The following is a 21475-nucleotide window of genomic DNA, read 5'->3' as shown; positions in this document are numbered from 1 at the left end:
CAGTTAGGTGGCATCAGGCACATACATACTGCTGTGCAGCCATCCCCACCGTCATCTCCAGAACGCTTCCTCTCCCAAAGCTGAAACTCTGCACCCATCAAACAACAACATCTCATCTCATGCATCCCCGGCCCCTGGTGACCACCACTCTGTTTTCTGTCTCTCTGAATTATGCAAGGGGAATCATACAATATTTGTCTGCAACTGGCTCATTCACTTAGCATAATGTCCTCAAGCTTCATTTGTGTTGCAGGATCTGTCAGAATTTCTGTGTTTTTGAGGATGAATAATAATCCATTGTGTGGCTAGCCCACATTTTATTTATCCAATCATCCATCAGTAGGCTCATAGGCTGCTTTCATCTTTTGACTATTGTGTGTAGTGCTGCTATGAACATGAGTGTGCAAAATTTCTTTGCAAACGTACTTCCAATTCTTTTTTTAAAAGATTTTATTTATCTTTAGAGAAGAAAGGAAGGAGAAGGAGAGAAATATCAATGTATGGTTGCCTCTCGTGGATCCCCTGCTGGGAACTGGCCTGCAACCCAGGCATGTGCCCTGACTGGGAATCGAACCGCGATCCTTTGGTTCGCAGGCCCGTGCTTAATCCACTGAGCTATGCCAGCCAGGGTACTTCCAGTTCTTTAGTGTACATACCTAGAAGTGGAACTGCTGGATCATACATTAAGTTTTTTTCTGGAACCTCCACACTGTGTTCCACGGTGGCTATACCATCTGACATTCCCACTGACAGCGCACCAGGGTTCTAATTTCTCCACACCCTTGTCAATACTTGTTTTTAATTAATTGATTTTAGAGAGAGGAAGGGAGAAACATCAATTTATTGTTCCACTTACTTATGCATTCATTAGTTGATTCTTGAATGTACCTTGACAGGAGATAGAACTGAGTTGATGCTCTGGGCTACAGTTGTGTGTGTGTGTGTTTTTAAAAATCTCATTTATTTTTAGAGAGATGAGAAGGGAGGGAGAAAAAGAGGGAGAGAAACATCGATGCTGGAGAGACACATAAACTGGTTGTCTCTCGAATGCCCACAACTGGAGGCTGGGACTGAAACCCGCAACCTTTCTGTTCATGGCTGGTGCTCAACACCGTGCGCACGGACTTGTTTTTTTTTTTTTTAAAGATTTTATTTATTTGTCTTTAGAAAGGAAGGGAAGGAGAGAAGGAGAGAAATATCAATGTATGGTTGCTTCTTGTGAGTCCCCTGCTGGGAACTGGCCTGCAACCCAGGCATGTGACCTGACTGGGAATCGAACCGCGATCGTGTGGTTCGCGGGCCCGTGCTCAATCCACTGAGCTACACCAGCCAGGCCCGGACTTGTTTTTTTTAATAGTAGTCATACCAATGGGTCTGAGGTGGTATCTCATTGTGACTGTGTTTCCTGTCATTTGCTAATATAGTTAACACTCCATTGAAAATTCTTGTGCATAAGATAGGAGGCTCACTTTTGCTTATAGCAGAAATTCAAATAAAAAGGTACTAAGATGTCATTTCTCAGCTAAAACCTGCAGGTCTGCAGCACACTCTGCTGGTGAGACTGCAGGGAGCTGGCATTCACACACGTGGCAGGGGAAACGCAGATTGGCACAACCTGCTGTTTACGGAGACTGGACAACGTGCAGCAAAGTTGCATGTACCTTCACCTCTAAGCAGGTGATCCCACTTCCCAGAATCCCTCCCAAAGCTTTTTATTGTGGGTCTGCATTTTCCCCCACCCACCCCACCTCCCACCTTCAATCCTTCTCCCCTTTGTCTGTTTCCCTGGGTCCTTTATACATGTTCCTTGATGACCCTTCGCCCTCCTTTCCCCCTTCTCCCGCTTCTCCCTCCCCAAAGCTTACTGTAGTAGAAGCGGCCCTGAAATGAAGAGCGCTGTCTCAGTCATGAATGGTTCCCTAGGTCCCCCGTGTTTCCCCCAGGTCCCTTTCTCAGGGTCAGTGTTCTGAGGTCAGTGTACCTCTTTAGACACCCTTGCTCACCTTTTCTCACTTCTAGTTCCCCCTGGGAGACCATCCTGGGCAGGCTGTGCAACTGGACAGACTCTCCCCTCGGACCTGAGGCCCGTTACAAGGCACATTGCATATAAAGTTCCCCCAAGGGTCCTGGGGACTGTGTGGGAGATCGCCTTGGTAACCGTGGGGGCTGGTGTTGGCTGGCTCTCTTCCACTAGTCACTTACACTACTCACTGTCACCTCCTAAATCAAGTCCCCCCCAGGGTCTGCTTTCAGGGGAAGCAAGGCCAAGTCAGACATACAGTGCCTTCGATCCAGTTAACACAAATTCATAAATTTGTCAATCAGTATGTTTAGAATTTAAAGAGCAGAGTTTAAAACGAAAAGCAAAAATCCTTACCCTGTCCTAGTTCAATTCCACACGGGAATCTGTGATGATAGTTTTCAACCCCAGCCTGAATCACCTCCCCATTTCCGGGCCACACACAGCCTTCTCCTGGCTGGCGTTGTAGGGCCGGCTGGAGCGCCCCCTGCTGGCCATGCGGGCCCGGGCCAAGCTGCGCCTCCTGCGGGGGCTCCACCTTTCCTGAGTGGGGCGGGCTGGCGGGTTGCATTGGTTTGTTCCAATGGGCCGCTGAGGCACTTTGAGAATGTGGGTGACTGCTTTTCCTTGGGTGTCTCGCCAGCCAGAATCCCAGGGCTTCTCCCCTAGATTGTAAATCCTCTAGTGCTCCTTTTGGCCAGGTGCCCTTGGCCATCAAACTGGCTGGATTGGTGAAAAAGGCAATGGATGCAGACATGCCTGCAGTCCACTTTTGCTCTGCCCACTCGCTGGCTTTCTGTGCACGTCTCTGTCTCGTGGAGATGTGGGATTTCTAAGAGGCCCCACTGAGGCAGAAACAGTGAAGTGCCCAGTTTTGAGGTCTGGCCCTGAAACAGCCACTGAGAATGCCTGAACTTGCATACCCTCCCTCCTCTCTTCCTCAATCTGGCTCTGCAGCTTGTGACTGTCCTTCCTTGTGGCCCTGACTGTCACTGTTTGGTTCCTTCGGCTCAGCTGGAAGGTGCCTTCAACGTCTCCCTTCCACACCACTTCCAGGGACTTTGCCCTGCCCTTCAGCCTGACAACTAGCTTTCCTTTATCTGTTGTACTAGTCCAGGGTTATAAACTCATTTGACTCAGTAATAACTCAACTCTGAAATAAATACTGAATTCCAGGACCCAGCACTGGTCTCACCAGACAGCAAGCTCAGTCCTGAGTGGGGAAGCCGGGCGGGAGGTGGGTGGGTGAGTGTGGAAGGTGAGGAGGCCAGGACCCGGTGCAGCAAGGGTGTGGGCCCCGCCTGTCTCTTGACTGGCGGATGGATCGCACAGATCGTGACCGAGGTGAACTGTTCAAAGGCTAAATCAGATGTTGGGGTGCTACCAAGCTGTTTCCTACTTGTCAGCTGTGAGCCCCATTCATATTAAAGGGAAACAATAATCTTGCCCTGTAACAGTGGCAATCTGGATTTAATTTAGCATTTTGGCTAATTCCTCCATCTTCCAAATTTTCTTCTTTTTTCCCTTCTCATTCTGTAGCAGACACTAGGTTCCCTGTGTAACCCTAGTCCTTGCTCCTTTGCCAACAGATCTGTGACTGGGTCCCACCCTCAGAGCTGTCCCCTGTCTGGTTGAGGGATAAATCCAAATCTTAACTTCAGGTATTCTTGGCAGAACCATCTCCCTGGCCTTGGTTGGCTGGGGCTGACCGTGTGACCAAGTTTTGACCCAGGAGACTAGACTTGGGGCTTGTTAAAAGGAAATACAAGTAAAAAAGAAGAAATAGAGGTAAAAAAAAATTGATTTGGGCCCTGGCTGGCGTAGCTCAGTGGATTGAGCACGGGCCTGCGAACCAGAGGATCGAGGTTCGATTCCCAGTCAGGGCACATTCCTGGGTTGCAGGCCGGTCCCCTGCAGGCCAACTCCCAGCAGGGGATGCACGAAAGGCAACCATACATTGATGTTTCTCTCCCTTTCCTTCCCCTCTAAAAATAAATAAATAAATAAATAAAATCTTTAAAAAAAATTTTGATTTGTTACCCACACCTTCCCTCCCGACCCCCCCCCCCAAATCCAGGCCCAGATGGCTTCACTGGTTCATTTCATCAAGCAGAAATACATATCGGTGTCACACAAACACTAGTGGAGAACAGAGGAGGGGGCACACTCCTGGGTCGGTGCCTTTGCAGAGGCCAGCATTGCCTGGGACAGAATGTGGCAAAAATTATTACAAAATCTGGCAGAAGAAAATTGCACACCAACAGCCCTTGTGCATATAGACTTACACATTCTGATAAAACATTAGCAAATCAGATCCAACATTATTGTATGAAAAGATAACACATCACAACTGAGTAGTATTTATTCCAGGAAAGCAAGGCAGCTTAATATTTGAAAATCAGTCAATGGATACTTTTCTCACTTTCTCATGTATCCTTGCCAGGCCTAGAGATCATAGATCTATAAACAATTAAAAAATTTTATTTATGTTTCAGGAGAGGGAAAGGAGGGAGAGAGGGAGAGAAACATGAATGTGAGAGAGAAATATCAATCAGTTGTCTCTCTCACATGCCCCAACCAGGCACCTGCTGTGACTGGGAATAAAATCTTTTGCTTTGTGGGACAATGCCCAACCTCTCCACACTGGTCAGGGCTGGATCTATAAACTCGTGTTCAAAACCCTGCCCTTGCTGGTGTGGCTCCGTTGGTTGGAGCATTGTCTGCTAACCAAAAGGCTGTGGGTTGGATTCCCAGTCGGGGCAAATACCGAGGATGCAGGTTCAATCCCCCATCTGGGCCAGGTGATCCTCAGTCCAGGTGCATACAGGAGGCAACTAATTGATGCTTCTCTTTTGCATCAGTGTTTTTTTTTTTCTCTCTTCCTTCTTCTGTCTCTAAGAACAATGAAAAATGTCCTTGGGTGAGGATTAAAAAAATCATTACAGGTATTCCAGAATGCAGAATTTCCTGGATTTTAGGAAACGCTATGACATGCAGTGGTGTCTGAAGACGCACTGGCCAATTAAACATTCCTTCACAGTTCTACCGGAGAGTATGAGAGCATTCTCCCAAGCAGGATGAGGCAAGACTGCAGATGTCCCCAGACTAGCTCAGGTAAAGTCTTGCTGCTCAATAAATTGGCCTGAAACTTACCAAAGTCCAGACAGCTTTCTAATATTCAGAACTATGAATTTGGGATTGTGGATAAGGGACTATGGACATGAATCATCCTTTATTTTTTCCAAGGTTTTTATTTATTTATTTTTAGAGAGAAGGGAAGGGAGGTAAAAAGGGAGAGAAACAGCAATGTGTGGTTGCCTCTCCCATGCCCGCAAATGGGGACCTGGCTCACAACCCAGGCATGTGCCCTGACTGGGAATCCAATTGGCTACCTTTTGGTTCGAAGGCCAGCGCTCCATCCACTAAGCCACACCAGCCCAGGCTGAATTATCCTTTAATCTTTGTCAATCTTACTACTGCTTTCATTTGCATTTCTCTGAATACTTGTGAGGTTGAACAACTATTCATAAGTTTTAGTCATTTATGTCCTGTTTTCTTACTGGTCTGTTAAATTGGAGGTACCATGGTATCTATTAAAGTTTTTGGCTCTTTTTTCCCCCACATATTTTATAAATATTTTCTCAGCCTATCATTTCCTGATATATTTTCTTGTTATATCTTTTCCTAGAAAAATAAAAAAATTGTGTGTAGTCGAATATATATTTTGGTTTTTAACGTCTTGGCTTCAAGACGTTTGTTTAGGGAGCCCTGGCTGGTGTAGCTCAGTGAATTGAGCGCAGGCCTACAAACCACACAATTGCGGTTCGATTCCCAGTCAGGGCATATGCCTGGGTTGCAGGCCAGTTCTCAGCAGGGGATTCACAAGAGGCAACCATACACTGATACTTTCTTCCCTCCCTCCTTCCCTTCCCCTCTAAAGATAAATAAATAAAAATCTTAAAAAATTTTTTTTTAAATTTAATTTATTTATTTATCTTTAGAGGGGAAGGAGAGAGGGAGAGAAACACCAATGTAAGGTTGCCTTTTGTGCATTCCCTGCTGGGAGTTGGCCTGCAAGGAACCGGCCTGCAACCCAGGCATGTGCCCTGACTGGGAATCGAACTGCAATTGTCTGGTTCGCAGGCCCGCGCTCAATCCACTGAGCTACACCGGCCAGGGCTAAAAAAATTTTTCAAAAAGACTTGCTTAGGGAGGTTTTTCCCCACTTCAAAGTTACATAAATATTCTTTTATTCTTTCCTTTAATATTTAATTTGCTTTATGTTTAAATGTTTATTATGAAATCTTTAACACATTAGAAAGGAATTTCAGTGTTTTATTTAAGAGTAGGGTTTCTCAATCAAAACACTATTGATACTGGGAGCCCAAAATTTTAAAAAATATTTTATTTATTTATTTTCAGATTGAGGGGGAGGGAGAGAGGGAGAGAAACATTGGTGTGTGAGAGAATCCCCCAGTTGTCTCTCTCACACTCCTAGCTGGGAATCAGCCTGCAACCCAGGCATGTGCCCTGACTTGGAATTGAACCAGTGACTTTTTGGTTCTCAGGCTGGCACTCAATCCACTGAACTACACCAACCATAGCAGGGGCAGATGATTTTTTGTTGTGGACGCCAGCTTGTGTATTGTAGGATGTTTAGCAGCACCCCTGGCCTCTACCACCTACATGTCAATAGCATCCCCCTAAAATCAATGAGTGTATCCTCAGAGGACACACACACACACACACACACACACACAGATGGGCAAAAGTACGTTACAGTTGTTTGTATGGAAAATAATACGATAACCAGTAAATAATACAAGAATAAACTTTGTGTTTTGCATACTCAGAACTGCAATACTTTTGCCCCACCCTCTCTATATGTGTTCATATATCTGGAAAAGATGTAATTCAAAATGTTTACAGGGACTTTATCTTTAAATGGTGGGAGCATAGGTAATTAATTTTTTCTTCTCGGTATTTTCAATTATTTCAGTGGCAAACAAACATTACTTGTACATACAAAGCTCCACAATTCTGACCGGTGGGACTGAGAACATCAGGGCGGGACATTCCGTCCCTCCTCCAAGCACCGTGTGAAGCTGCAGGCTGCAAAGAGAGCCTCGGTGGACTAGCGTTAGAGCACGGGGTAGGGTCCCAAGGCCACCGCAGCCCCCTGCGGCGGGGCTGTGTGATCCTGGTAGCGCGAGGAAGAGCCTCCTGAGGGCTCTATAACCATTTAACCAGTCCCTGTTTATTCGGATGCTTTGAGGTTGCGAACAAAGGGCCGCGCCGCTCCGCGCCCAGCAGGCGGCACTTCCTGGCGGAGGGGCGGGCTCTCCCGGAGCGGAGGTTTCGAACCTTCCAGGGACCGGCCCTGGTGCCGCAGGCTTGAGCCAGCGCGCTCTCCTTGGCACGCGTTCAGTAAGTACTGGTGGCTAAATCACTTCGAGTTTTTTTTTTTTATCATGGTAAATAAACATAACATAAAAATCACCATTTTAACCATTTTGAAGTGCACAATTCAGTGGTATTAAGTTCACTTACAGTGTCGGAAATATCGGCACTATCCACCTCCAGAACTTTTTCATCTTCTCCGACTGAACATCTCTACCCAGTAAACAGGAGTTCCCCCCGTCTCTGGTTACCTCTGTTCTACAATCTGTCTCTAGGGATTTGCCTATTCTAGGTCCCTGATATAAGTGGAATTGTACACTATTTGAGCTTTGCTTTTGTGTATGGTTTCTTTTACTTAATGTCTTAGAAGTCTATCCGTGCGGTAGCGTGTGTCAGAATTTCATAGCCTTTAAAGCTGAATGATATTCCGTAGCTTGCACATAACTGGTTTTCCTATTGACAGATAGTTGTGTTGGTTCCGCCTTTTAGCTGCTATCAGTAACACCCCTTTGAACTTCGGGATATAAGCGTGTTTGATTCCCAGCTTTCTATTCTTGCACGCAACCAATGGAGCCACACCACATATTGAAAATTCTCCCCGTTCTGATATGAAATGTTACCTCATTGCACATTGGATTCTCAAATACACCTTGGACCTCTTTCTAGATTTTTCCCCATTTAACGCTCTCTTTCTGAGCTACTGCCACAGTATTTCAATACAATATTAACATAGTTTTACATGGCTGATGCGCCGCTTGTTAGTTTTGTATTCTGCTCTTTTCCCACATAGCATTATATCACAAACTTTTTTCACAACATTAAAAATCTATAAAAACATAATTTTAATGAGCTGTGATGTGTCATCACAAAAATAAATAAAAAAGTAGAATATACTAGTTTCCAAGTCTAAGCTGTCAATTTTAAGATATATCATTATTTTAAGTACCACTATGAAAAAAATTGCTGCCAATTGAACTATCTCCTGCAGTTGGTTTTTAAGACACATCTCTATTTTTTAAAAATATTTATTTATTTATCTTTAGAGGGGAAGGGAAGGAGAGAGAAAGAGAAATATCAATGTATGGTTGCTTCTCGTGCATCCCCTGCTGGGAACTGGCCCCTGCCGGGAACTAGCCTGCAACCCAGGTATATGCCCTGACTGGGAATCGAACCGCAATCCTCTCGTTCGCACACCAGCCAGGGCACACATCTCTATTTTAAAGAGGTTAAAATGAAAAAAAAAAAGGTTTTTACAATTGCTAAAAAAGATCAATGAATAAATGTGCTTCATGTCTGTATGGGAAAGGGCTTTCAAAATTAAAGACAAATACACTAAAAGGAGCCCTGGCTAGTGTGGGTCATAGGACTGAGGGCCGGTATGTGAACCAAAGGCCAAAGGGTGCTGGTTGGATTCCCAGCGGATATGCCGGGTTTCAGGCCAGGTCCCCAGTAGGGGGGCTGTGAGAGGCAACCACACATTGATGTTTCTGTCCTGCCTCCCTTCCTCCCTTCCCGTCTCTAAAATAAATAAAATCTTCAAAAAATAACCTCAAAGGAAAGTATACCTTTCTTTGACTTTCTTAAAATAAAAAAAACTTTAGTGTGTTTAAACATTAAAAAATCAATAACAGCCCTGGCTAGTGTGGCTTAGTGGATTGAGCGAAGGCCTGCGAACTAAAGGGTCACCTGTTCCATTCCCAGTCAGGGCACATGCCTGGGTCCCCAGTAGAGGGGGTGTGAGAGGCAACCACATATTGATGTTTCCTTCTTTCTCCTTCCCTTCCCCTCTGCCTAAAAATAAATAGATAAAATATTTTCAAAAAATCAATAATAATAAAAAGTGAACAGAAAAATGTTTGTGAACAGAACTATGGCCATAGGTGAACAACCTTAGTAAAGACCAAAAGCTCACTAGAGAAAGAAGTCAAACTGACTATACAAGAAAATTGGCTATAAATGTGTAGTATTATTCTATCTCCTCAGTAATCAAACAGATGTAAATTTTCTCAGTATTAAATTAGCAAAGAGTAGAGGAAATTAACAAAGAGTTTAGTTCTAGCAAAACAGGGGTACATGGAAGCCTCGCACGTCAGAGAAGGTTGTTCATACTCTACCCTGTCATTATTGGTAGCCCTAAAGATACTGATAACTTTCACTGAAAAGTTTTACTTCTAGAAATTCATCCTGAGGAAATGATCTAGTTTTTCTATGATGATTCTACACTTACTTTACAGAAAACAACAGAATAAAATTAGGAAGCCCTGGCTGGTGTAGCTCAGTGGATTGAACATGGACCTGTGAATCAAAGGGTCACGGGTTCGGTTCCCAGTCAGGACACATGCCTGGGTTTCTGGCCAGGCCCCCAGTAGGGAACACATGAGAAGCAACCACACACTGATGTTTCTCTCCCACTCTTTCTCCTTCCCTTCCCCTCTCTCTAAAAATAAATAAGTAAAATATATTTAAAAAAAGAAAATTAGGACAAAAAACCCCAGAAGTGTGGCCATGTTATTAAAAGGTAACAACATTTTAATATACTACCAGGAGAACAGGGTTTTTTCCTCATTTAATCAGGAACAGTGTTCCTAGGTCATTTAATAGTACCAGAGCTCTCGAATGCTGTCCCCTATTATGAAGACACCTTCAGGCCTTGGCCTAGTTGGTCGGAGCATCGTTCCTATATGCCAAGGTTGTGGGTTTGATCCCAGGTCAGGGCACATACAAGAAGCAACTAACAATGGATTTCTTTCCCTCTCTCCCTACCTCTCTCTCTCTAAAATCAAATAAATTAAAAAGAGGGAGGGGGAGGAGGAGGAAGAGAAGGAGGAGGAGGAGGATAGAGAAGGAGAAGACGACGACGACGACGACGACGACAGCACCTGCAGGATATATGATGTCCTGGAGAGACAGAACCTAAGAACAAAGAGAGTTCTCCTGGCTTTTGAAGTACCCAGACATCGATCTCCTGTCTGGAACACTTGGGAGTTCCACATCTTGATGACTTCAGCAAAACCGTCTTTCCTCTGGCTCCACTTGCAGCTGAGGGCAAGCAACATTATTCACCCTGCCTCTTCCATTTGCACCCCCCTCACAGTTTGGCTTAAAAACAGCTATCGCTTTCAGCTGAAGACCTGCCCTGCACTTGGAGTTAACGCCTTTGCCATGGCCTTTCAAGATCAGGCCCTGCAACTTCTGGGATCCCATCTGGATCACCCTCTATTTATTCCATGGAGGTCCTCTCCAATTTTCTCAAACCTGTCAACACTGTTTTGGCCTCTAAACCGTGGCATGAGTGGGAACATGCTTCGCTAGCATCTCTCCTTCCCTGTTAGGTACCGCTGTGGCAGTGTCCAACACTGCCTTATGGTGAATTTATTGCCTGTCTCCACCAAGCCTGGGGTGCGGCACACAGCCAGGATCAGACAAGGGGAGGCCTGGGAGACTACGAGCATTGTCCGTTTCTCGCGGTGCCGCTGGAAATCCTCATCGTCATTAGTACCTGCTATATGCGCACAGGGTGACCCCGGGGGCTCGCAGAACTCAGGACCTCCACCCGGTAAACGGACGTAACCGTTTAGATAGCCTTGGGAGCATTCCGAGGGAATCCGTTCGGGACAGCTGAGCTCGGCGCGCACCTGCGGCTCGTCTCGCGGTCGCGCTGCGCGGCGGAACGCGACATCCCGCTGCACCTCGTGGGAGACGTCTGCGGCGCGTTTAGGGCCCGCGGACCCTTGGGCGGGGCAGCGGAGGTCGCAGGGTCGAGTTCGTTAGGGGAAAAGCGGGGTACAGGCCCGAGGCAGGGGCACCGGGACCCTGCGCGGGCCGGGGCCCCAGGCCCATCAGCGGCAGGTAAGGGGAACTGGAGGAACGCTTCCTAGGACTAGCTCCAGGCTCCGCGGGGGTGGCTTTGGGTAAGGAGTTAGCGCAGCTCCGCAGCTCCCTAACGGGAGGCCCTGGGGGTGACAGAGGCTCTGGAAAGAAAAAGGGTACAGGGTGGGGAGCCCCAATCTTTCCGAGTTCGCCAGGACGGCAATTAGCTGGATGAGGGTAGATGTGGAAAGACCGCCATCTCAGCCCCACCCAGAGCCGCGGATTATCTTGCAGCCCCGGGGAACTGACTGCCGCCATTCCCCTCCCCCACTCTGGCGGGTAAAGAGAGAACGGTTTGAAGCAAGACGCATGCGCAGGAAACTGGATCATAAACCGCTGAAGTTCGCTGTTCACTAATCGCAACAAAGCGCAGGCGCAAAGCAGCTCGAAGGGTTTCTGCGGGTGGGAGGTGGGGCGGGAGAAGCTGATGCACGAACGCTCGGGCTTAATAACTTGCTGGCTGGAGCTGGGCGGCTCTTGAAAGTACGCCTGCGTCTGAGCTCTGTGTGACGCAAGGGGGCGGGGCGGTAACGGGCTGCGCCTGCGCAGAGCTCGCTCAAAGGGCCTTATTTAGGTTGCGCAGGCGCCCGCTAGCCATTTCGCTCAGCCACGCTGAAGTCGGGTGATCAGGTAGGTGTTTGTTGCTCGGTGTACGCCGGCCAGGGGCCCCTGAAAGTGCCGCTCTTGTGAAGATCGCCCGCCCCGGATCTCTGTAGAGCTTGGGGGCGCCTTCGCGAGGTACGGGCTGCCGCCGGGAGCGGGGAATGGCGCGTCGAGCGGCGGCAGGGCCGTTGGGCCTGCAGGCCGCGCCGTCTCTATTGTGTGAGATGTCTGAGGAGGCGGAGCGGAAGCGCGGCCGCCATTTCCCTGCCTCCACGCTGGCGCCCGGCCGGGCCCCCTGCGGCCAGAGCCCCGCGTAATTAGCGCCCAGGGCGGCTTGCCCGCCCGCGCGAGAGGGTGTTTGGTGTCAGACTGCCTTCGGCTGTAGTTTGCGCGCGGGTCTGCTCTTTCCGGGGCGCCGCGGACCCGGCGGTCCCCGCGGGCGGCGGGGAGTCCAGTTCGAGCGGTTCCTGGGTCTCACCCTCCCCCACTCCCTGCAGTCTGTGTGGACGACGCCAAGACCCACCGGGAGACGATGATGCTGGGCACCGAAGGCGGGGAGGGGTTCGTGGTGAAGGTCCGAGGCCTGCCGTGGTCTTGCTCGGCGGACGAAGTGCAGCGGTTCTTCTCTGGTGAGTTCGAAAGGGAGGCGGGAGTTCGCGGCCCGGGCCGCGGGGCAGCCGGGCGGCCGCGCGGGGAAACGGCGGGGCGGGGTGGGGCGGGCGGGGGGTGGCCGGGGCGCCCCCTGGCGGGGCGAGGGCGCGCAGCCATTCCCGCCGGGCCGCGAGCTCCCGGGCGGCCGCCGTTGCGCAATGGAAACTGCGGAAGCCCCGCCCTCCCGCCTTCTGGCGCTCGGGGACGGCGCGGCCTCCGCGCACTTTTTCCTTCGCCTACCTGTAGTCACCGGCCCTTGTGTGGATGTCTTCGAGAGGAGGAATTGGGGTTTTCCTTCAGCCTTGAGAAAATTGCCGGTGGTTGGGCAGATAATAGTAATATTTTGGAAAACCTTAAAATACAACAACGTTGCTGTTTTCGCCCTCAAAAGGGGGCGTTTTAGTTGGTAGAGTTAAACTTTCGTTTCTTAATTTCAGACAATTTTCTAATCGAGTTGGGGTATTATTGTTTATCTGGTTGTTGGTATGGCTCACTTGACAGTTGAGGACACGGAAGCCTAGGCGGCTGTACTTGTCTGCTAGTTTTTACCCCTCAGCACGTAGGTTTTCTGAATAACTTATGTGGTAATGTCCTTGTTCCCACTGGTGTAAGACTAGACTGATAAAAGATTGATTTGGAAGAACTCTGCAGGTTTTGGAAGGAAACTTGTAGTATTGACTTACTATCTGAATTTAGTGTTGGTAACGGAAAACGACCTGTAAAACAAGAACCAAATACCCTGGAAGCCACCTTGCAGTGGGCAAGACTGGGTTTGGCTTCAGCTGTGCAACTTGGAGCATTTTAGCTTTGTAACATAGATCCCCTTTCAGGTGAGTATTGGCTATGAAATTTGGGTTGTACTGTTGCTGCTAGTAAAGTAAAATGATCAGCGGTCTCAGACCAAAAGTTGACATTGAGTATTCAGAAAAATGCATTTGAACTACAAGGTCTAAACTTAATGTTACAACTTCTATTAATGGAGAAAAATGGGTTGTGAGAACTTGGGAGATTTTTGTTAAACTGTTTTGAATGTTGGATTTTACTGATGGATGGGGGTTGTATCATTTAGCAAATACAGTTTGATATGGAGAGGATAACGGTCTAATCATTACAGAGAGTCTGGTGTCAGTAATATCTGGGTCAACTTAGTGGCCTTTGCATGGGATGTACTTTACAGTAGGGGCTTGAACAGGCATTTCATCTGTGTCACCCAGAGGTGGTTTTAAGTTTTAAATTCTGTATTAACGGATGTTTTCTTTCCAGACTGCAAAATTCAAAATGGGGCTCAAGGTATTCGTTTCATCTACACCAGAGAAGGCAGACCGAGTGGAGAGGCTTTTGTTGAACTTGAATCAGAAGAGGACGTCAAATTGGCCCTGAAAAAAGACAGAGAAACTATGGGACACAGATATGTTGAAGGTTTGATTTATGTTGCCCTAGTAACAGTAAAAACGTGAAACAGATTTATTTTACCCCTTCTGAATTTTAGGTATTTGACCGCATGGAAATGGTCACCTAAGGGAGTTTGTGGCAGCTCTTCCTAGATTATCTAAAGACCCAGGAAGTCTGAACTTTGTTTTCTAACTTTCCAAAATTGACTAATTCTAAGCACCTCTTTCAGTATTCAAGTCAAACAACGTTGAAATGGATTGGGTGTTGAAGCATACTGGTCCAAATAGTCCTGACACGGCCAATGATGGCTTTGTGCGGCTTAGAGGACTCCCCTTTGGATGTAGCAAGGAAGAAATTGTTCAGTTCTTCTCAGGTATGTAGTCGTGTTTGTTGCTGAGCAGTGAATTTTGGATAGCTCTGGCAACATGATTTAATAGACCTTAAAGTTGAGTAGCTTAGATACTGAAACAGGTTGTGAGTATATGCAGATGAATTAATGTTTTCTTCTTCCTGGAGACCTTCAAATAATTTATGCCCATCTTAATGGTGGAAATTAAGTACTTCCAAAATACTAACTTTGCCTATATTTAGTGTTCTTTATAGTTCAGAGTAGATTTTTGAGGATTGTCCTCAACAGGTTAACTACTTTCCTCACAATGCTGTTCAGCAAAGTACTTCCAGGTAAAGGTAAGATCCCTTAACATTAGATCAGGGTGAGTTAGGTGATGTAGTTCCTGGGAAGTGTCTGTTTTAAGACACGATGAGTCCTAGGACTAGAAATGTCTCTAATGGTCTAATTTTCATACAGAAAAACTGAAGGCAGAATCTGGTTTAGCCAGAGAATTCTAAACTTTATTGAAAGTCAAAGATCAGGTTGGATGTATAGTCTTAGAATCTGAAATACAGAAAGTATTTTTAAGTTGTTCTGGGCCTAAAGTATTTGAATGTTTTTATGCTGAAGAGCTGATAAAATTGTGTGTTTAGTAATGTTCAGTCGTATATCTTAAGTACTGTTACTTGATATTCATAATGTGATAACCTGGAATTAAGAACAAGAAATCCTTTCATGGTTTAGGGCAGTATGTTATTAAAATTCTGTTAGATATGTATCAAGTCCTAATATTTTGCCAGAATTTTTTAAATGAAGTTTGTTTTGATTGTTTTGTCTAAATTGGTGAGAATTTAATGCTGTCAACGTTAAATATGAACATAATTTCATATCTTCTAGGAAAGTGCTTTAAGCCCTTTTTGTAAGCTTGGGAATGTATCCACGGAAAGGATTTTTCATAGACGGAATTTCCAGAAGTGAATCATGCTACTGTTAGAGCATAAGCTGCATGCCTGTGCTGTCTAGAGCAGTTGTTTGTTGCAAGTTTAGATCATGTTTGTCGATGATATCTACTTACTTAAGCAATGTTTCAGTTTGTGTGTAAAATGTTTAAATGTGTAAATTTTAAATTTTTGAAGTTCCACTAACTTTTAAAACATTGAACTATAAATATAAAGTGAGGTGAAAAGGTGTTTCTTGAATTTAGTAAAACTGTTGTATTTAATGCTTAAAACTTTATTAAATTCTTGTATAATTTTCAACATTAAGTTAAATAGATAAAAGTGCTTGTAATTGTTGAATTCTTGATGCATCCTGTGTTCAAGTTTTTTTTTTCTTAAATACTGTGCCATGGGATGTGTTAAGAATTGTTATACTTAGTAATAATGGAACTTCATATTACTGCAATGCATATTTTTAAAAGTACTTGTTGAAAGCATACCGTTCACCTAAAGTTAAAATTCTGGTTTATTTAAAGCTATAAGAAGAATCATTTCTGGGCTTGTGATGTTAATATTGCCCCCCTACTGGGGTTATTTGTCCTTGGGTTGAAGGGTTGGAAATCGTGCCAAATGGGATAACATTGCCGGTGGACTTCCAGGGGAGGAGTACGGGGGAGGCCTTCGTGCAGTTTGCTTCACAGGAAATAGCTGAAAAGGCTCTAAAGAAACACAAGGAAAGAATAGGGCACAGGTGGGGATGGATGGTTGGTTGGATTTGTCACTTTTCTTATGGTAAACCATTAAATCCATATTCTCTCTGCTTAGAAGAAATTAATCTATTTTCTGATCCTAATTAATTGATGTTTGGCCACAATTGTAACACTTTACGTATGTCAAAGTCCCACAATGCAGTCAGAGTACATTTTAGGGTTTGAAATTGTCCTCAGTGAATTTGGTCTACTTCACAATTTTGTATAATTCCTACTTAACCCCAGTCAATTGAGTTGAGAGACTATGGCTTTAAAAAAAATGTAATGCAAATATGGCTTTAGCTGTAATAACACCCACATAGTAAATTAATATTACCATAAGAAAATGTGATACTTTCTGATCTTGTTTTTAAAGTTGAAATGCAACAATCTTTTCTTGCTGTATAAATATTCTGCATATGTATTAATAAGCATAGCTTTCAAGAAATTGTCACAAAAGGTTTTATTCTCTTTGCTTGTGACTATTTTTCATTGAAGCATGCGCTTACCTATGCTGATTCCTACTAAAAGCATAGGCTGGGGTATTTGTTGGCGAAAGGAAATGTGTAGTGTGGGCTAGACTGTTGGCGGAGGCTGACTGTGTAGCCTACTTGCTATACATGCTGCCAAAGGATTTAAAACATGAAATGTTGAAAGTTGAGTGGAATTCTTTCCCTCCTGAAACATTTACAGTACTCCTCTCTACCCCTAAGGGTGGGCTCTCTGCCACAGAGGAGTGAGTTTTCTATAAATATAAAGTTTACATGAAATAATCTTACAATTGAGTGAATTTTTGGTCATTGCCTATGCAAATATAAGAAATCTGGCTTTAAATATTAGTCAGTTTCATGGCTATGACTACATTGTTTTCTTGTGTAACTAAATACCTGTATGAGTGAACTAATGTTTTCTCTCCCCTCCCCATTCCCTTCCCTCGTGAACGATGCTTTAGGTACATTGAAATCTTTAAGAGCAGTCGAGCTGAAGTTAGAACTCATTATGATCCACCACGAAAGCTTATGGCCATGCAGCGGCCAGGTCCCTATGACAGACCTGGGGCTGGCAGAGGGTATAACAGCATTGGCAGAGGAGCTGGCTTTGAAAGGATGAGGCGTGGTGCTTATGGTGGAGGTACGTGAGAATACGCAGGTGTCACGGGGGTGGTTCTTTGTGATTTTTATTTGATTTGATTGTGCTTTTTGTCTTTCAGGTTATGGAGGCTATGATGATTACAATGGCTATAACGATGGCTATGGTTTTGGGTCAGATAGATTTGGAAGAGGTAAGGTAAGAATTGAATTTCCAATTGAAGGATACTTACACTCTTTTTCATCTAGACCTCAATTATTGTTTTTCAGGAATGTCTGACCACAGATACGGGGATGGTGGCTCTACTTTCCAGAGCACAACTGGACACTGTGTACACATGCGGGGATTACCTTACAGAGCTACTGAAAATGATATTTACAACGTAAGTTAACTTAAATTCATAAGCCAGCTATTGGCATGGCAGTAAAAACTGGGTCCTTAACACTGCTCAAGTGAAACAGCATGTTACAAATTTTTATAGCATTAGAAAGTTGACTTGATTCTCTGAAATACCTTGTCTTTAGTTTTTTTCACCGCTCAACCCTGTGAGAGTACATATTGAAATTGGTCCTGATGGCAGAGTAACTGGTGAAGCAGATGTTGAGTTTGCAACTCATGAAGATGCTGTGGCAGCTATGTCGAAAGACAAAGCAAATATGCGTAAGTGTGATTTAAATGTCTTGGGGACTCTAATTTGGATTGAAGAAAGAGACGTCTGTTTGTTATTTGACTATGCATCCAATGGTTGATTCTCATATGTGCCTTGACTGGGGATTGAACTTGCAATCTTGATGTATCAGGACAATGTTCTAACTGAGCTACCCAGCCTGGGCTTTTGGGGACTCTATACAGGTGGTCAAGCGACTAACATTTATGATAGAGGAATAGTAAGGATGTGTGAGAAACGTTTCCTGATAGTAGGTTAGCTCTTGGAGATGTGTTTAAAATTTTTTGATGGATTTTTAAAATTGCTTGACTGAAAAATATTTGTGATACAAACATTGACTTGAAGTACATCCTTAAATTTAAAGCAACTTAACTGACTGCTTAAAACAAAAGGTTACTTTTTGGAAAGCTGCATAGTTAATCACCTGAGTGAAGCAGCTAGAGTTTTTAACAAAAAAAGTATAAAAGTATTTGAAGTTCAGGTCTTGTTTTAAGAATTTAAACAAGAACATTTTAATTATTAAAAGTTGATAATTCTTTCACCAACAAACATTTTCCAACTTTTTTTCTCGTTTCAGAACACAGATATGTAGAGCTCTTCTTGAATTCTACAGCAGGAGCAAGCGGTGGTGCTTACGGTAGCCAAATGCTAGGAGGCATGGGTTTGTGTAAATACCACTTTAGTGTCTTTTTTTTTTTTTCTTAAGCTAACCTTGTATACCTTTTCTCTCATTTCAGAACACAGATATGTAGAACTCTTCTTGAATTCTACAGCAGGAGCAAGCGGTGGTGCTTATGGTAGCCAAATGATGGGAGGCATGGGCTTGTGTAAATATCGTTAGTTTTTTTAAAAACCAAAACATTTGTATAGGTTAATTGTATGTTAATGTATATTAATCAGTTTAGCAAAGAAAAGTTGTGATTTGAATTTTGTGTTAGTTAAATCCTTGAGTTACAGTGAAACTGCTTAGAATAGACAGATAAATTAGTTTTTAAGTACTTTTGGGGGAGGGATTATAGAAAGAAACTAGTGGGATTGTCTACAAAGTATAAATCTAACAGCAAAAAGCACAGAATCTCAAAATAACTTAAATTTCTGGACATAATTGGTTGGGCATAAATTAGGTGTACAGTGATACCTGTTCATTGACATAGCCTTAATATACCAAATTATGGGGAACAACCCCACTAAATCCAGTTAAGTAGTTTCATAAGTTTTTCTCAAAATGCCTCTGTGGAATGTGGATTTAGTCCTGATGTGTATATTGTTAGCCAGTTGGTTTATAAATGTTTGACTAGCTGAAATGATGGATAGAAAGGTAGTCTATTCATAGCAAATAGGCAAAAGTTATAGTGTAAGATTAAGACTGAAAATTACAGATTTAGAATTACAAGCCCGGTACCACCAGGTACCACATTACATAGCAGGTAAGATTCTAATGTTCTCTTAACTTAACAGCAAACCAGTCCAGTTACGGTGGCCCAGCTAGCCAGCAGCTGAGCGGTGGTTATGGAGGCGGCTATGGCGGCCAGAGCAGCATGAGCGGATATGGTAAGTGTGTATCTAATATACTTACATTAAGTTTTAGGTAGATTTCTTTAGTTGGGGGAATATGTAGGCTCTCCTTTTATGGGTGAAATTGGATTAAGCATGTGCTTTTGATCCTATTATAAAATGTTTTTAATAGTTTAATTTTCAGAACCAATCATGGGGGGTGTTCTATAAATTAAATAAGCAACTTGAAATAATGTCAATCTAGAAAACATCTGCCTCCACTTACTAAAACACTAAGTTAACTATTTTGCTTTTTTTTCTTTCCCTTTTGGTTATCATTAAATCCATTTTAGTTGGAGGGAGAATTTAAAAAAGTAAAATGGTGGTTGGGTTTAGGACTGTATTTACTAGTCAGTTAACCTAGGATTGGTTTTATTTTTTTCAATTGGTCTAAAGAATGGTGATTTTGGTATTATAGTCTTACCCTACAAAATCCTTTTGCAGACCAAGTTTTACAGGAAAACTCCAGTGATTTTCAATCAAACATTGCATAGGTAAATATTTTCTCAAAAAATATAATTTAAATTCCCAATAGCAAATACTGATATGTTGTACTAATACTATTTTTATAGCAGTCAATGGCTCTGACTTAACTCCATGGAGGCTGCCATTTTGGGCACAGTGAGTTGCTGTTAGTCCCATGTTGTTGTCTCACTTCCTGCCCACCATGAATAGGAAAAGCAAGAGACTGCCCCGTGCTCCCTATTCATACACATGCCATTTGATGAACACATTGTGAATGTTTATAGTAAATTTTTTTTAAAGTGCCTTGTTTAGCTTTAAAAACATGATGTAATTTTGCAATTTTTGAAAAACACTAGTTTTCCTTTAAACTTAATTTTCCATGTTGATCCTGAAGCATCTGTTCTAAATGGTAGCACAAGAGTCTGGCAAGTTGGTACTACAGAGAGAAGGGATTAATTGAGACTTGTTTGGAGTCGGGAGCCCCCTTGCCCAAACATGCTTCTCGCCACTTGGACAGCAGCCATTTGTACTCGTATACTTTTTACACTTTTTCCTGGAATGCTTTATTTTACTTGACCGATTATGTGATACTTCTCCTGATATGTCAAAATGATCTCTTTGCAGGCAGTCAAGAAGCAGTGAACAGCAGCTACTACAGTAATGGAAGCCGTGCATCTGTGGGAGTGAACGGAATGGGAGGGATGTCTAGCATGTCCAGTATGAGTGGTGGATGGGGAATGTAATCAATCAATCCTTGTCGCTGACTCTTGGTTAATATTAATGAAAAAAAACAACAACAAAAAACAAAAACATGAAACAGGTTTAACAGTTTTGCAATACCAGCTTGTGATTTATGCTTTAAGTGGAAATCAGGATTGTTTTAAACTTAAGGTTCAGTATTTTTGAACACAAATATCATCTAGGATGTAACAACTAAGTTGAGTAAACTATAACTGTTAAACAATTTTTAGCTTTTCTCAAGTTAGTTCTATTGTAGGGTGTACTTAAGCAGTAAGTATATTTAGGTTAAAGCAGTTGAATTATGTTAAATGTTGCTCTTACACGTTACCCTGAACACTGTTTAGGAGCATGTTGGAAGACATGCTTTTTTTTGTAAAACTCAATATAGGAGCTGTCCACAATTAAAAGTGAAACATTTGGCATGTTTGTTAATTCTAGTTTTCATTTAATAACTTCTAAAGCACGTATGGTTAAGCTTTTTTTCTTTTTTCCTTTTTTCTTTAAGTTAATGGGGAAAATTTGAGACGCAATACCAGTACTTTAGGATTTTGGTCTTGGTGTTTGTATGAAATTCCGAGGCCTCGATTTAAGTCTTTCATTGCATTGTGAGTTCCTTTTAGGTGTATTGCGCTAAGTGAAACTTGTCAAATAAATCTTCCTTTTAAAAACTGCACTTTGTCTTGTCTGTGCTTCAGTGTCATGTGGACTGTTTCTTGGTGCTCTAGTCCTGCCTGGGGCATAGGTGACAGTGGCCCAAGTCTCTGGCTGTGGCAGAGAGGCTGTTGTGTAGATGGTCGTCAGACCTACCTCCAATACAACTGCAGGTAATTGTAGCTTTGGGGGGGCCTGGCTACAGCAACCCTGATGAATATGCACTGCCCTGAAGGGGCTAAGCCCTTGCACAAAGCAGAGGTGGATGTGCCCTCACTGCATGCTGCATGTCCAGTGGAGGCATTCCGTCCAGCATGGCTGAGCTGAGCTGAGCAGGGAGCATGGAAGGCTGAG

The 21475-nt window shown here is 43.9% G+C and overlaps 1 protein-coding gene across 8 annotated transcripts; it reads left to right on the top strand.

The window, feature by feature from the left end:
• The first annotated feature begins 11812 nt into the window (after window positions 1–11812).
• Window positions 11813–21143, top strand: HNRNPH1 (heterogeneous nuclear ribonucleoprotein H1). Of its 8 annotated transcripts, XM_037058006.1 has the most exons (14): window positions 11814–11920; window positions 12391–12522; window positions 13808–13963; window positions 14166–14309; window positions 15818–15956; window positions 16907–17085; window positions 17165–17236; window positions 17292–17425; window positions 17568–17703; window positions 18288–18347; window positions 18448–18537; window positions 19169–19261; window positions 19709–19758; window positions 20354–21143. In XM_037058006.1, the coding sequence occupies exons 2-13, from the start codon at window positions 12426–12428 to the stop codon at window positions 19756–19758; spliced, it is 1350 nt and encodes a 449-aa protein (XP_036913901.1). In that variant the 5' UTR covers window positions 11814–11920; window positions 12391–12425; the 3' UTR covers window positions 20354–21143. The 8 variants fall into 8 exon arrangements, with proteins under 8 accessions (XP_036913898.1, XP_036913900.1, XP_036913902.1 ...); XM_037058003.1 differs by lacking the exon at window positions 19709–19758 and having other exon boundaries at window positions 11813–11920; XM_037058004.1 differs by lacking the exons at window positions 11814–11920; window positions 19709–19758 and adding an exon at window positions 11934–12028 and having other exon boundaries at window positions 20354–20472.
• The last annotated feature ends 332 nt before the right edge of the window (window positions 21144–21475 follow it).

The sequence above is a fragment of the Sturnira hondurensis genome, unplaced genomic scaffold, assembly GCF_014824575.4.
Source record: "Sturnira hondurensis isolate 20B ecotype Veracruz unplaced genomic scaffold, ASM1482457v3 Scaffold0009776, whole genome shotgun sequence".
NCBI lineage: Eukaryota > Metazoa > Chordata > Mammalia > Chiroptera > Phyllostomidae > Sturnira > Sturnira hondurensis.
The sequence above is the reverse complement of the archived record's forward strand: the minus strand, read 5'-3'. Positions and strand labels throughout refer to the sequence as shown.

Excerpts from the sequence above, each read along its gene's own strand:
- HNRNPH1 (XM_037058003.1), top strand. The coding sequence starts at position 12,426 with ATGATGCTGGGCACCGAAGGCGGGGAGGGGTTCGTGGTGAAGGTCCGA. Across the intron at positions 12,523-13,807 it reads AGTGCAGCGGTTCTTCTCTG|ACTGCAAAATTCAAAATGGG; the intron begins GTGAGTTCGAAA and ends TTTTCTTTCCAG. Across the intron at positions 17,426-17,567 it reads CTGAAAATGATATTTACAAC|TTTTTTTCACCGCTCAACCC; the intron begins GTAAGTTAACTT and ends CCTTGTCTTTAG.